General features: G+C 38.3%; 2 protein-coding genes across 2 annotated transcripts in view; both read left to right on the top strand.

The window, feature by feature from the left end:
• On the top strand, positions 1 to 8104 carry LOC126756111 (endoplasmic reticulum metallopeptidase 1-like). Its single transcript, XM_050468950.1, has 12 exons — positions 1 to 121; positions 3301 to 3929; positions 3991 to 4193; positions 4268 to 4422; positions 4733 to 5122; positions 5192 to 5372; positions 5430 to 5614; positions 5681 to 5824; positions 5885 to 5984; positions 7197 to 7278; positions 7347 to 7647; positions 7704 to 8104. Exons 1-12 carry the CDS (start codon positions 119 to 121, stop codon positions 7869 to 7871), a joined length of 2541 nt encoding a protein of 846 aa, XP_050324907.1. The 5' UTR covers positions 1 to 118; the 3' UTR covers positions 7872 to 8104.
• Positions 8105 to 12136: 4032 nt separating this feature from the next.
• LOC126757620 (endoplasmic reticulum metallopeptidase 1-like) overlaps positions 12137 to 14379 on the top strand; it is a 15155-nt gene continuing 12912 nt past the window's right edge. Inside the window, exon 1 of the mRNA XM_050471669.1 lies at positions 12137 to 12616. Within this exon, the coding sequence (XP_050327626.1) occupies positions 12500 to 12616 (117 nt within the window). The 5' untranslated portion in view covers positions 12137 to 12499. The remainder of the gene's footprint in view (positions 12617 to 14379) is intronic.

Below are 14379 nucleotides of genomic sequence, written 5' to 3'. Positions count from 1 at the left end.
ATTCATCAAAACATTTATTTCGTCGTTAGTGCCGGTGTGAAGAAGTTCATTTTTAGTGAGGAAATAATTCGGAAAGACAGCCAATCGATAATCAAGTGTAGTTGATAAATATATATAAATGGTATATACAATAAATGTATTAATGAAATAAAGAACATAAATATATAAACGTATATTTCAATGAGACAACAACCGATACAAAAGATACAATATATAGAACACCGTTTACACGACATCTGTCGACAGACCCCGACATATCCGGGTCTAACTAACTGGAACAGCCCTGGATTTTTATCCAGCCAAGCACTGTCAACTCGGCACCATCCCTCTAAATCACTTCAAGTATGTTTTCTGCCGCTACAACAACAACACAAAATATATCTACGAATAAAAACAGACCTATCCTTACTTGAACATGTACACATTGTTTAATCAAATGATATGATATGAGAATTACTGGAAAGATATAAAGCAACCCGCCCTTTACACGGAGCCAGAAAACTGAAATAATCGCGTATTCGGCATGTGTTCTACGGTTCATTCTGAAAAAATTTTCCTAAGAGACTATGGGTCTAAAACCGAATTCAAGCCAGCAATGTTTAAGGCGAAGCTTTTTTGGGATCATAAACATTTTTCGCCAGTTTTCTTTATTATTTGTCGAAATCGGCCAGATTGGTCAACTATATCACATATTTCCAATTTTTCAGATTTTTTAAACTTCACCCCAAAAATCGCTGGCTCGAACTCGGTTTTAGACCCATAGCATCTTGGGGAAAGTTGTTCAGAATAATTTGTACATCATTTGCCGCATTTTATAGAAAAAAACCGACCCGCTTTAATCTACAGTGAACTGGTGTATGGTGTATGTATATAACGCAGGATTGCTCTTGCCAACAGGTGCTACTTCGGACTGAGTAGGCAATTGAAAAGTAAAGGCCACTCTCGACGAACAAAAGCTAAACTCTATAAGTCGCTCATAATTCCCGTCCGGCTATATGGTGCAGAGACTTGGACGATGACAGCAACCGATGAGTCGACGTTACGAGTTTTCGAGAGAAAAATTCTGCGAAAGATTTATGGTCCTTTGCGCATTGGCCACGGCGAATATCGCATTCGATGGAACGATGAGCTGTACGAGATATACGACGACATTGACATAGTTCAGCGAATTAAAAGACAGCGGCTACGCTGGCTAGGTCATGTTGTCCGGATGGATGAAAACACTCCAGCTCTGAAAGTATTCGACGCAGTACCCGCCGGGGAAAGCAGAGGAAGAGGAAGACCTCCACTCCGTTGGAAGGACCAAGTGGAGAAGAACCTGGCTTCGCTTGGAATATCCAATTGGCGCCACGTAGCGAAAAGAAGAAACGACTGGCGCGCTGTTGTTAACTCGGCTATAATCGCGTAAGCGGTGTCTACGCCAATTAAGAAGAAGAAGAACTGGTGTATGGAAAAAATGTGATTTTTGAAAAAATATCATTATAACTATATGCCATAAAGCACATATGTTCATACTATATATCCTCAATTTCAGCATTTTAAATGTTGAGGAAGTTTCTACTATTGCATATCTGTGAAAAGTTTTCTCATCCGATTCGGCCATCTGCCTCTGATTGGAAAAGTGAAAGAAACATTAAAGAAACAGTGCTTGAAAATCCTTGTGTTGGCATTAGATGGATAGTATTTCAACATATTTTATGGATTGTGTCAATAACTTCGATTAATATTTTGGATATGAAGCTTGTCTAAGCTAGACTCATACCAGAAGACCTGAAACTTTTGCAAAGACGATGTCGAGTAGAGGTCATCAAATGCATCATTATTGGTTACAAGATATTTTCTCTACGACCTTTCTCGCTTCCTCGCTGCACGGAACCTAACACTCTCCCCCACTAAATCTACAGCGACCATATTCATAAACTGGACGAAGGAGTACAGACTTGACCTTAATATTGCAGTCGAAGACGTTAAAATTCCGACTGTCAATAAGCCTAAGAATTTAGGTGTGACGTTCGACAGCCCGTACTCCTTCACTCCTCACACGACCACGATCATTGCCAAAGCACAGAGCCGCAACAAAATCCTGAAGTCGCAAACCGGCAGCACATGGGGTAAAGACAAAGAAACGCTTTTGGGAAAATAAAAGGCTTCACTATGTCGCACCATTATGGTCATCTGGATGCAGTGAAATACACACGAGTAAGCTACAGACATTTCTGAATATTGAACTCCGGTCTAGATGCCTCTTAATGTCACCTATCGAACACCTGCACAGTAGGGCACGTATGCTCCCAATTAAGGAGCATAATAAAGCTTTCATAGAAATCATACCTGCAGTCACCTGCTCGTAGCGGAACCGCCTCCTAGAAGCATCAAGAGGTCCTTCCTCAATAATTCGCCGACCAGACTTCAGGCACAACAACCTTCAGTCATGCACTGACCGCCATAACATATCCCCTCCCTCGCAGTGAATGGCGTACTAGAAGTCAAACCACCACCTATTGCAGACGACGAGCTCAAGTTGCCCCGAAAATCGAGAGTTACTCTTGCGCAGCTTCATTCTGGATACTAAAGCAGGTTAAACTCCTACTTATACCGAGTCGACCCTGACTTACTGGACCAAATATGTGTCCAGCGTGCAACGAGTAACGGCATGACACTAATCACCTCTTTGCATACCCTGCTATCCCTACCCCTCTCCCTATGGTCCGACACAGTCGAAACCGCACGTTTCCTGAACTTACCATTAAATGACCTCGAAGACAACTTATTTAATCCTTACTATGCCAACGAGGACTAGGTAAACCGTAAAATGATTTGAATTTTAGGGACGTTACTTTCAGTACTCCCGGTTAAAGATCTTCTACCCGATTACGGAGTAGACCTTATATATAAATAGTTACCGCGTTATCTTATTATTACATGGGAGATCCAAAAAGCAGCCTTCTCGAACAGTTACAAAAAAAGTTGGCAAGCATCACCTCTTCAGCGTTCTAATTTTTATTGTTGTCGTAACGGTAAAAAATTATTACTAAGTATTTTTGAGAAATGTTGCCGAGTTGATAATCAGTCGTATACAAATCTTGGACCGTTCTAATTATGGAGACTCGACTGACATAAGAATCGCCGATTCTGCTCGATTTGAGCTCTGCTAGGGTAGCTATAACATATTATTTCCATAGTATATATCGATCTCAAAATATTATTTACTCATCACATATTTATCAAACTCTAAAATTATTGCGTTTTCTTTTCATCCGACAACTATTTTTTTAACTTTTTATAAAAACGAAATTTTAGCTCAGGCGAAATGAAAAACTCAACTGGTATTATGCGGCTTGCTTCACAGCATTCTGGATAATACTCTATGCGGCAATAGTGGTCCAACAGGTATACCACCTGCCCACACCACTCACACATAAGGATGCAGCAACCCACACAGACGAATTTATTGCTGGACGAGCTGAGGACTTCCTTCTTAAACTAACTAGTCTCGGTCCTAGGGTAGTCGGCAGTGAGGCAAATGAAGTGCAAGCGGTGAAATTGCTAATGGATGAAATTAGTGAAATTGAAAATCAAAAGAGTGATTACTTTGATTTTGAAGTGGATAAGCAAGTGGTCTCAGCTCAATACTTTTCCACACGTTTGTACCAGAGCGTACAAAATGTGATAGTCAAACTGAGTGCCAAAACCAGTAGGAGTCCAAACTATTTACTGATAAATGCACATTTTGATAGCAAACCAACAAGTCCCGGTGCAAGTGATGATGGCGCAATGTTGTCCGTCTTATTGGAGTTACTACGTGTACTGGCAACATCCAATGGACCACTTGAACATCCGATAGTGTTTTTATTCAATGGCGCTGAGGAGGAGTTGCTCTCTGCATCGGTCGGTTTTGTTCGCCAACACAAATGGGCAAAGAACTGCAAGTCTGAGCCGTAAAAAAATATATATAGATTTACTCTTAATTGATATTAATTTTTTTCAAAGGGTCGTAATCAACTTGGACGCCGCTGGTTCGGGTGGTCGTGAACTACTATTTCGTACTGCTGCCAATAGCCCTTGGCTTATGAACTACTATAGGCGGGTGCCACATCCGTTCACCAATGTCCTAGCTGAGGAACTCTTTCAATACAATTTAATACCATCTGACACAGATTTCCGAGTTTTTAGAAACTATGGTGGTATGCAGGGTTGGTGTGCTTCCATGATTGTCATGATTTATAAATATTTACATTCCAAATAAGTAAATTTGTTATTCTTACAGGTCTTGATTTGGCTTATGCCTATAACGGTTACGTTTACCATACGAAATTCGATAGCTTTAGTGTTTTTCCGAAAGCCTCCCTTCAAAATACTGGCGATAATGTGCTAAGTTTGGCGAAATCTATCGGTAATTCGCCTGAAATGAGGAATATCATGGTAAGTAAGAATGTTTTGATTCAAAAGCTCAATTTTAGAAATAACGGTCTAATATTCTTCTTCTCTACTGGCGACTGGCGTCGAGGAGAGTTTTAAAATTCCACTTACGACTTTTATTTCCGGCCCGTTTGAGATATACAGATTTCGATGGAACATGAAATTCCTATTATTCGTATCATAATTTTCAATAACACATTTGAATCTCGATCAAAAATCGAAAAAAAAAAATATTTTCGAAACTCCTTCGTGAATCTACTTATAAATAGTCCTGAGCGTTATTAATAATATTTCCTTAATTTTTATTCCTCAGACTAGTAACTACCAACCTGAATATTTAATTTTCTACGATTTCCTCGGCTGGTTTGTGCTTTCTTATACGCTGAACACCAGCATTATCATCAATCTGGTTGTATGTGCGGCCGCTTTGCTTGCGATCGCAATTTCACTTTACTTTATAGCAACGAAATCAAGTCTAAGCTGGCTTCCATTCACCAAGCATTGCCTACACACACTAAGCATACAAATACTCTCACTCGCATTGGCTGCTGGCATACCGTTACTCATCGCCTACTTTATGGATATTATAGGGTGTTCCATGTCGTGGTTCTCTGCAAATTGGTTAATATGCGGCCTTTACTTTTGTCCAGCATTTTTCGCTTTGGGCATTTGCCCCGCAATATTTCTGGAAAGTACAAAGAAAGTAAGTTAACACCGTTATTGTGTTTACCAGCGCTTTTATTGATTTTTGTGGAATGTTTATCTTTTCCAGCACGTGCTTAGTTTGAATTTTCGCATACAGTTATTTATGCACTCACATTGTCTGCTGCTAATTATTTTAACCATCACTTTAACCTTTTTGAATATTCGTTCGGCTTATATGTGCATGTTGCCGGTGTTGTTTTATGCAGCAGCTTTGATTATAAATTTAATAACACAACTGCATTATATCGGTAAGTACTGTTAGTTGCAGTGTTGGTACACTGACTTGATATTCTCGTGTCACGCAGGTCATTGGTTTGCCATTTCCGTTATAATGAGTCAAATAATGCCGTTCATGTATTTGACATATGTTGCGGAGTATTTATTTTTCATATTAATACCGGTAAGTGGGCGCAATGGCGGTTCGACCAATCCGGATTTAGTAATTTCTTTGGTTGCCATTTTAATTACGATTCTATGCAGTGGATTTTTGGTAAGGCAAATATGAGTTATTTATACACATTTCCTTGACAAATTTTTATTTTTCTTATTTTGCCAGATACCACTGTATTTTTGGTTTCGCAAGGCACGTTCGCTCATAACTTGCTTCTTGGCTGTCACTGTAGTTTCCATTATATTAGCTTCCACCCCGATAGGCATACCCTATACCGCACAATTAGCACCACAGCGTTATTCAATTCAGGTAAGTTTCGACAACAGATATCGGTCGAATAAGCAAACTTACGGTTTATTTGTCTAACAGCACACAAATCAAATATATCATAACCTCGATGGCAGTACACGCATCAACGAGTCGGCGATTTATGTCTATGGAGAAGATCGACATATTGAGACAGCGGAAGGTAAGTTGTTCGGGAAGAGGTATGCGATTTCAGTAACAGAATAAGTTAAAAACAAAGATGTATTCAAATTCGACTTCAATCACGAAATAGTATTTTCGGGTTACTAGCTCGTTTTTATCAAAATTATTGGTTGAACCATCGATAATCTTACTCTTCCTCTGCTTTCCGCGGCGGGTAGCTGTAATACACTTCACAAAACAAAGTTTTTTACTCTGTCTGTATGAAATGACAGCTCGTAAATATATCTTCAGATTGCTTTTCGTCCGAAATTCGGCAATTTTGCTTTTTTTCATACCCATTGAGCCAGAAATGGTCCTCATCGCTGAAAAACATTTGGCTCGAAAACGTCGGATCTTCTTGGATCTTTGCAAGAGCCCATAGAGCGGAACGAAGTCACTTGGGAAGGTTGAACGGCCTTAGTTCTTGCACAAGTTGTATTTTGTTCGCTTTCAATTTTAGATCTCGACGTAAAATGTGCCAAGTCGTTCCACACGTCAGACTGAGTGGCGTAGATAAAACGATATGACAGAACCTTTCCAAGCTACTTAGTACCGTATTTATTGGGGCACTGCAACCAAATACATTACTAGTTTAAGGGCAAATCGAATGAGTCTACTGGTGAATGAAAGATACGGGAGAATTTTCCTGTCATCAAATAAAAATAGCGTCTGACTATGACAGCGGAATGGAATCATAAGCTCCAGTTATGATTAAAACTTGATACCAGCCAGAGAAAGCGGTGAAATTGTAGGCTCCATATTCGTTCCAAACAGCACCTAAAAATTTGACTCCTATTCAGATCGCATTTTATATTAAACTTTCAAGCACCATATTTTTTAATGTTTTATATCAGTTGAAGAGATCGTAGGTCGTCTAGAACGAGGCACAAACTACCTTCAACGATCTCTTGACCGTCTTTGCAGGCTTTGTACCACTCATAGGTTTGTGTTTTTGATAAAACTGAATTACCGTTAGTCTTTTCGTTCATTCGTAACGATTCCGCCCACGAAATTTGATCAGAAATACAAAATTTGAGACAAATTCTTTGTTCGATATTTTTATCCACTGTAAAAGTTGCAACGCATTACTGATAATGTGTAATGATTTCTAGAGAACTTTAGCAGTTATCGCTGGACGCGAAGTCCTCTTAAAAGCAAATGCCTTTTTTTTATAGGGACAACATATACTCAGACATTTATTATTCGTTTTCAGATGTGATAAATCGCTTCGTAGCAATCTATGAATCCAGCGTTGTATGCAACGATCCATCGACTTGTCTACAAAACAGGCCCAGGTTAGTTACAAGTACATTACAAAATTAATTAATCTGAATTTTAATTGAAATAATTTTTTTCCGTTTAGCATTTTCTATTCGCCGAGCAGTTTGTGGCTACCCGTCAATGAGTCACCGATTATACCCAGTGAAAAACCAGTGCTAACGCTTACTTCCACAACTGTTTTGAATTCAACCAATACGCGACGTTACAATTATACTTTAACCGGTCCAGATCACATGGCGATTTTTATTGAACCAAAAACGCCTGCCAAAATCGTGAATTGGTCCTTTGATGAAGCAATTTTGACTACAGGAAGAAAGAATTTTGCTATCACATTTTCATATGGCGTAGATAGCAAAGCGTTCGAATTCTTTATAGATTTAGAGGTTTGTTATTAGATCCAGAGATCATGCGTGCTAATTTTATCCGCTTCTAATTTTAGCACACCGCCAATAATGGAACCTTGGGTAATTTAGAAATTGGTATTGCTGGTAATTGGATACACCAAAAAATTCAACGCGCTCAAATTTTTGAAGAATTCTTAAAGAGTTTTCCGGATTATGTAGCAAGCGTCAGCTGGATTGCCAGCTATGAAAGTTGGCTATTTTAATGTCTATTTTTAGGGCTTAGGTTAGGTTAGGTTTCACTGGTCAGCTATCATGCCATCCGTAGACCTACTGGTCCTTGGTAAAGCCATATGGAAGTTTTGTTTCATTTGAGGTGAAGTATCAACGCTTTTAAGAGCTACTTGATATCTAAGTTTGATACTTCGTCAAGTCCTTTAATGGTTAACCTTTGAGAAATAAAAAATATTTAAAATAAAATCGAACACAAGAAAAAGTTGTCTAAAATGTTTTCTTATCGAACTTACATATACATATACCTTTTTTTTGGTTTTTTTTTAAACGATTATTTACTGGTAATGAAAAACGGATCTCATACGACTATACTAAACGAAAACGGTCGTGATCGAAAAGCGGTGAGTCGGCGTTAAGTGCCTCATCAGATACTCCGAGAGCTTGATTGGAATGTTCACCTACATCCAGCTTGTAGTCCAGATTAAATGATTATTACGTGTACCTGCCAACGGCGAATTATTATTTTTTTTTTAAAAAGCTAGTGAAGTCGACGGCCACAGTTTTTTACCAATGCCATAGAGTATTTCTTATGATTGTACCTCCAAATATCTGGATTGTTTTCGAACCAAAACCAAAATTTTATTGTAAATAACGGGTGATCCAAGTACAGGTTTTCTTCAATTGCCTTTTCTTGGCAGATCATGCGTGAGTCGTGTCAAGCTGTCATGTTATTTTTTTGTTTAGTATTATTTGGCATTTAATCATGACAAGATGAACAAGAGAATGTGTTTTGCGCGCTTCGCTCAACTTATGGTCGACATAGTTGGCTTACTGAACGTACTCGTACTATTCGCATTACCTATCTTGAGACAGCACATTCATTATTGGAGTGGTCTATCTAGTCTGTCCAGCACGAAGTGAACAAAATATAGCAGCTGGAGCTAAAAGTATACACGAAGACCGTAGAGAATCGATTTGGCAACTTGGACTGACGTATAGAACAACTTGGCATATTTTACGTCGAAATCTTAAATTAAAAGCGTAGAAAATACAGCCAAGCTATATGGGCTCTTGAAATGTTCCAAGAAGGTCGTTTTCGAGCCAAATTTTGTTCAGCGATGAGGACCATTCCTGGTACAATAGTTATATAGAGTAAACAAGCAAAATTGCTGCAGTTGGGATTCGAAAGCTTGCGATTCGAAATGGATCACCCCCTACCCCTTTTTCCTTATAATGTGCAGAAACATGGACGACGATGAACTGAGATGAGAAAGCTTTTGGAATTATTGATATGACCGTTCTTCGTACGATCTTTAGAGCCGTACACGTGAACGATGAATATAAAAAAAGATGAAACCACGAATCAAGGGCGTCCACACAACCAATGGAAGGACCAAGTGCATAGCGACCTGCCATGGGATGTTAAACTGGCGTAACTTAGCAAAGGATAAAGACAACTGACAAAGTTTTGTGCTCTCGACTCACGGGCACTTACCCAAAATCATTTTAAAACATAATGGCAAACCCTTATCTATATAGAAAAAATATTTAGTAAAATAACTAGTCTTTTATTGAAAGCACCGATAATTCTATTACTACAAATATTGGTTGGTAAAGAAAAAAGAAAAACACCCCACAATTTGCTCCAACTACCGTGGGATACGACTTCTCAACATCGCATATAAGCTTCTATCGAGCGATTTGTCTGAAAGATTAAAACAAACCGTTAACAAATTAATTGGATCTTATCAGAGCAGCTTTAGACCTGGAAAATCAAGAACTGACCAGATATTCACCATGAGCCAAATCTTGGAAAAGACCCGTGAAGAGAGGAGGGTCGACACACACCACATCTTCGTCGATTTTAAAGCTGCTTTTGACAGCTCGAAAAGGAGCTACCTCTATGCTACTATGTCTGAAATTCGTATCACCACAAAACTAATACCGCTGTGTAAACTGGCATTGAGCAATACCAAAAGCTCCATCAGGATCGGATAGGATTTCTCCGAGCCTTTCGATACCAAACGAGGTTTCAGACAAGGCGACTCCCTTTCATGCGACTTCTTCAATCTGCACCTGAAGAAAATAATTCGAGCTGCAGAGCTGAATCGAAAAGGCACATTGTCAGCCTCGAAATCTAAAGCAGGATAACTCTTTCCAACAGGTGCTACTTCCGACTGAGTAGGCAATTGAGAAGTAAAGTCCTCTCTCGATGAACAAAGACCAAACTCTAATAGTCACTCATTAAGTCCTTTCTCAATCAACAAAGACCAAACTCTAATAGTCACTCATTATTCCCGTCCTGCTATATGGTGCAGAGGCATGGACTATGACAATATCTGATCAGTCAACGTTACGAGTTTTCGGGAGAAAGGTTCTGAGGAAGATTTATGGTCCTTTCCGCATTGCCAACGGCAAATATGGCATGCGATGGAACGATGACCTGTACGAGTTATAAGGCGGCATTGCATAGCTCAGCGAATTAAAATACAGCGGCTCTCTGCCTTGGTCATGTCATTCGTATAGATGAAAACACTCCAGCTCTGAAAGTATTCGACACAGAAATTTCCAATTGGCGCCAAACAGCGAAAAGTAAGAACGACTGACGCGTTGTTGTAAACTCCGCTATAACCGCGTAAGCGCTGTCTACGCCAATAAAGAAGAAGTTGAATGAAAAAACAAGTAAGGAAGGGCTAAGTTCGGGTGTCACCGAACATTTTATACTCTCGCATGGTAAAGTGATAATCGAGATTTCGTAATACGTCATTTACATATTTTTCAAATACCGTATTTTTGTAAAGTTTTATTCCACTATCATCATTGGTTCCTAATGTTTATACTCGTATTATACAGAGAAGGCATCAGATGGAATTCAAAATAGCTTTATATTGGAAGAAGGCGTGGTTGTGAACCGATTTCACCCATATTTCGTACATGTCATCAGGGTGTTAAGAAAATATTATATACCGAATTTCATTGAAATCGGTCTAGTAGCTCCTGAGATATGGTTCTTGGTCCATAAGTGGGCGGCGCCACGCCCATTTTCAATTTTTAAAAAAAGCCTGGGTGCAGCTTCCTTTTGCCACTTCTTCCGTAAAATTTAGTGTTTCTGACGTTTTTTGTTAGTCGGTTAACGCACTTTTAGTGATTTTGAACATAACCTTTGTATGGGAGGTGGGCGTGGTTATTATCCGATTTCTTCCATTTTTGAACTGTATATGGAAATACCTGAAGAAAACGACTCTGTAAACTTTGGTTGACATAGCTATAGTAGTTTCCGAGATATGTACAAAAAACTTAGTAGGGGGCGGGGCCACGCCCACTTTTCCAAAACAATTGCGTCCAAATATGCCCCTCCCTAATGCGATCCTTTGTGCCAAATTTCACTTTAATATCTTTATTTATGGCTTAGTTATGACACTTTATAGGTTTTCGGTTTCCGCCATTTTGTGGGCGTGGCAGTTGGCCGATTTTGCCCATCTTCGAACTTAACCTTCTTATGGAGCCAAGGAATACGTGTACCAAGTTTCATCATGATATCTCAATTTTTACTCAAGTTACAGCTTGCACGGACGGACGGACAGACAGACATCCGGATTTCGACTCTACTCGTCGCCCTGATCACTTTGGTATACATAACCCTATATCTGACTCTTTTAGTTTTAGGACTTACAAACAACCGTTATGTGAACAAAACTATAATACTCTCGTTAGCAACATTGTTGCGAGAGTATAATAATATCTTTATATTTCGTACGCCTCAGTGATTTCAAAAAATAAATTTTTCTTTGAGCGAACTTTTGTTAAGCCCCACGTACAATTCTTACGTATTAACTAATTATTGGTATGTTTTTGTCGCTGCGCTAATGACGAATGCCCTGAGGCGTAAAATTGCGCTGGGCAGTGACTAAAATTAAATCACTTTCAGTCAAACTGTCAACAAACATACAATGAACGATAATTTATCTGTATATATACTTACAATTATTTAAATTTATATGACGTTATGGAGGTCAAGTATATAGTACATACATATTTTTGGCTAAGGGCATTTAAGGGCCCTAGTTTTTCGCCTACTGCTCGCACTCCCGCTGCAGACATGCGAGCTTTGGTCACTTTGTTAATGCTCACTGTTCAAACAATTGTGTAACTTCGACTCAGTCAGTGACCGGCAGCTTAAGAGATAATTCCTACGACTTTAGTTCTTGAAACTCAGTGTTTAACAAAAAATTCTAAAAAAATATTTTTATTTAAATATTTGTTATTTTTGGAAACGTATTAGATAAGACTAAAACATCATTAAACACTGGAATGTGTGCTCTTGGGCAACCGATGTTAGCAAACACACAAACATACGTGACTCACGCACACATGGCCGTGTGTTTACAGAGAGTTTGAGCTTAAATTCATGCAGATTAAACAAATGACAGCGAAGAATTGTTGTTGTTGAAAAAAAAACGAAAACAAATTAACAGAGATTTGATTTTATTATTTACACAACGGATCACCCGCAACTTTATCAGCGCGCCAAAAGCAACAACAAAACGTATAGCATAGCTGCACAGGGAGCACACGGCTCCACCTCTTTCGCTTGATCTCTATGCGCTAGTTCATGTTTGTGTGTGCTTAAAGCTGAGTTTTTTTGGTTTGTTGGTGCAAAATGTTAACTCTCAAAACACTGCGACATTGGTGGCAGCATCAGTTGAGTCGTGACGGCCTACGTGATTTTTTCGTTCATGCAAACTACGCGCATTTTCGGCATTTTTTCCAAAATAAGGTAAACAGGCGGGTACAAATGAAAAGTTATATAATCTATACGATATTGATACATTTATTGGGCCATATAAAATAAAATTTCGTGTTTTCATATCTGGTGTTTTTGGAAATGAATAACTAACTGAGGTGATAAACAATTAGAGCGTCAATTAGGTGTTTTGTAAATAGTGTGGAATGAAAGTGAAAAATAGTAATAAAAACAATAAAAGCTAAGCAAAACTAACTAGTAAAGGGCTAACTTAAGCTATAATACCCTTCACAAGTGTATTTCTTATAGCAAATATATTTGTATACATAGCTTAATATGAAGCATAAACTGCTCGCGATCTTTTATGAGGGTTTTTATCTTTATTTTGAGCTGTCAGTTTGTATAACCGATATATGCTATAGTTATCCTATCTGAACAATTTTTGCGGATATTGCAGCATAATCTTGGATAGTGATTCCTGCCGAATTTCGTGAAGGTATCTTGTCAAATAAAAGAGTTTTCCATACAAGGAATTGCTTTTGATCGGTCAGTTCGTATGTCAGCTATATCCTGTAGTTATCGAATCTGAACAATTTTTGCGGATATTACGGCATTCTTTTGGATAGTAATTTCTGCCGAATTTCGTGAAGATATCTTATCCAACAAAAAACTTTTCCATACAAGGAATTTCTTTTGATCGGTCAGTTCGTATGACAGCTATATGCCATAGTAGTCCAATCTTAACAATTTCTTCAGAGATTTTAGCGTTCTTTTGGAAATTAATCCGTGCAAAATTTTGTGTTGATATCTCAACAAATGAAAAAGTTTTCCATGCAAGGACTCGATTTTCATCGAACAGTTCGTATGATAGCTATAGGCTATAGTAGTCCGATGTCGGCAATTTCGATTAATGAAGAAAAAGTGTCGGTGTATACACAGTATTGTCTTTATATTGGCCAAATATCTTCAGAATTTCCCTCTTTTCCTTTTGGGTGTTACAAACTTCACACCAAATTTTAAACAAGTTATCAGCGTATAATTACAATAATTTAATTTGATTTATAACGCACTATAAATTTCAATATATGTATACTATAAATTGTTCGTAAACATATTTCAGAGAAAACAAGATAAAATATGTGAACTTGGATATTGATAATTATTATAAAACGTTTGGCTTTAAGTGCGTGGACCGCTATTGTCTGGTTGTAAAATAAGCGTTACATTTTCATCGTAAAACTAACCAGAATTGTTCTTCCACTATTATATTATAAATTTTGACAAAAATGTTTCAAATAAATCAACCAAAAATTTAATTATTCATCAATATTTATTCACGTACCCCCCAGATGTACAATAACTTATGGGCAATATTGATTTTGGGCGGCTTTGCCTAGTTTTTTTTTTTTTCGAATCGACTTTTGGGTCATTCCGATGCAATTTCAGTTTGAGCAACAAGAAAAAATCTGGTGAACTCGGTAGTTGATCAATGTTATTCAATGCTTTGGCTTTAAATTCGGTCACAATATTGGCTCGATGCGATGGTACATTATCATCGGGTAAAATCCATGAATTGTTCTTCCACAATTCCGACCATTTTCGACGGATGTTTTCAAATAGAACTTCTTATTAACAATCTGTTCCTGCGGAATACATTCACGATACACCGAACCATGAATATCGAATAAACCAATGGGCATCATATTGATTTTTGGGCGGCTTTGCGTAGTTTTTTTTTGGCTTCGGCTCGCTTTTTCCCGTCATTCCGATGATTGTTGATTGTTTGCATGCCAAAC

The sequence above is a fragment of the Bactrocera neohumeralis genome, chromosome 4 (genome assembly GCF_024586455.1).
Source record: "Bactrocera neohumeralis isolate Rockhampton chromosome 4, APGP_CSIRO_Bneo_wtdbg2-racon-allhic-juicebox.fasta_v2, whole genome shotgun sequence".
NCBI lineage: Eukaryota > Metazoa > Arthropoda > Insecta > Diptera > Tephritidae > Bactrocera > Bactrocera neohumeralis.
Note: the sequence above shows the minus strand (reverse complement) of the source record. Positions and strands in the feature narration are given on the sequence as shown.

Coding starts and splice junctions, on each gene's coding strand:
- LOC126756111 (XM_050468950.1), top strand. Junction 5,123..5,191: donor TTCTGGAAAGTACAAAGAAA/GTAAGTTAACAC, acceptor TATCTTTTCCAG/CACGTGCTTAGTTTGAATTT. Junction 5,825..5,884: donor CACAGCGTTATTCAATTCAG/GTAAGTTTCGAC, acceptor TTTGTCTAACAG/CACACAAATCAAATATATCA.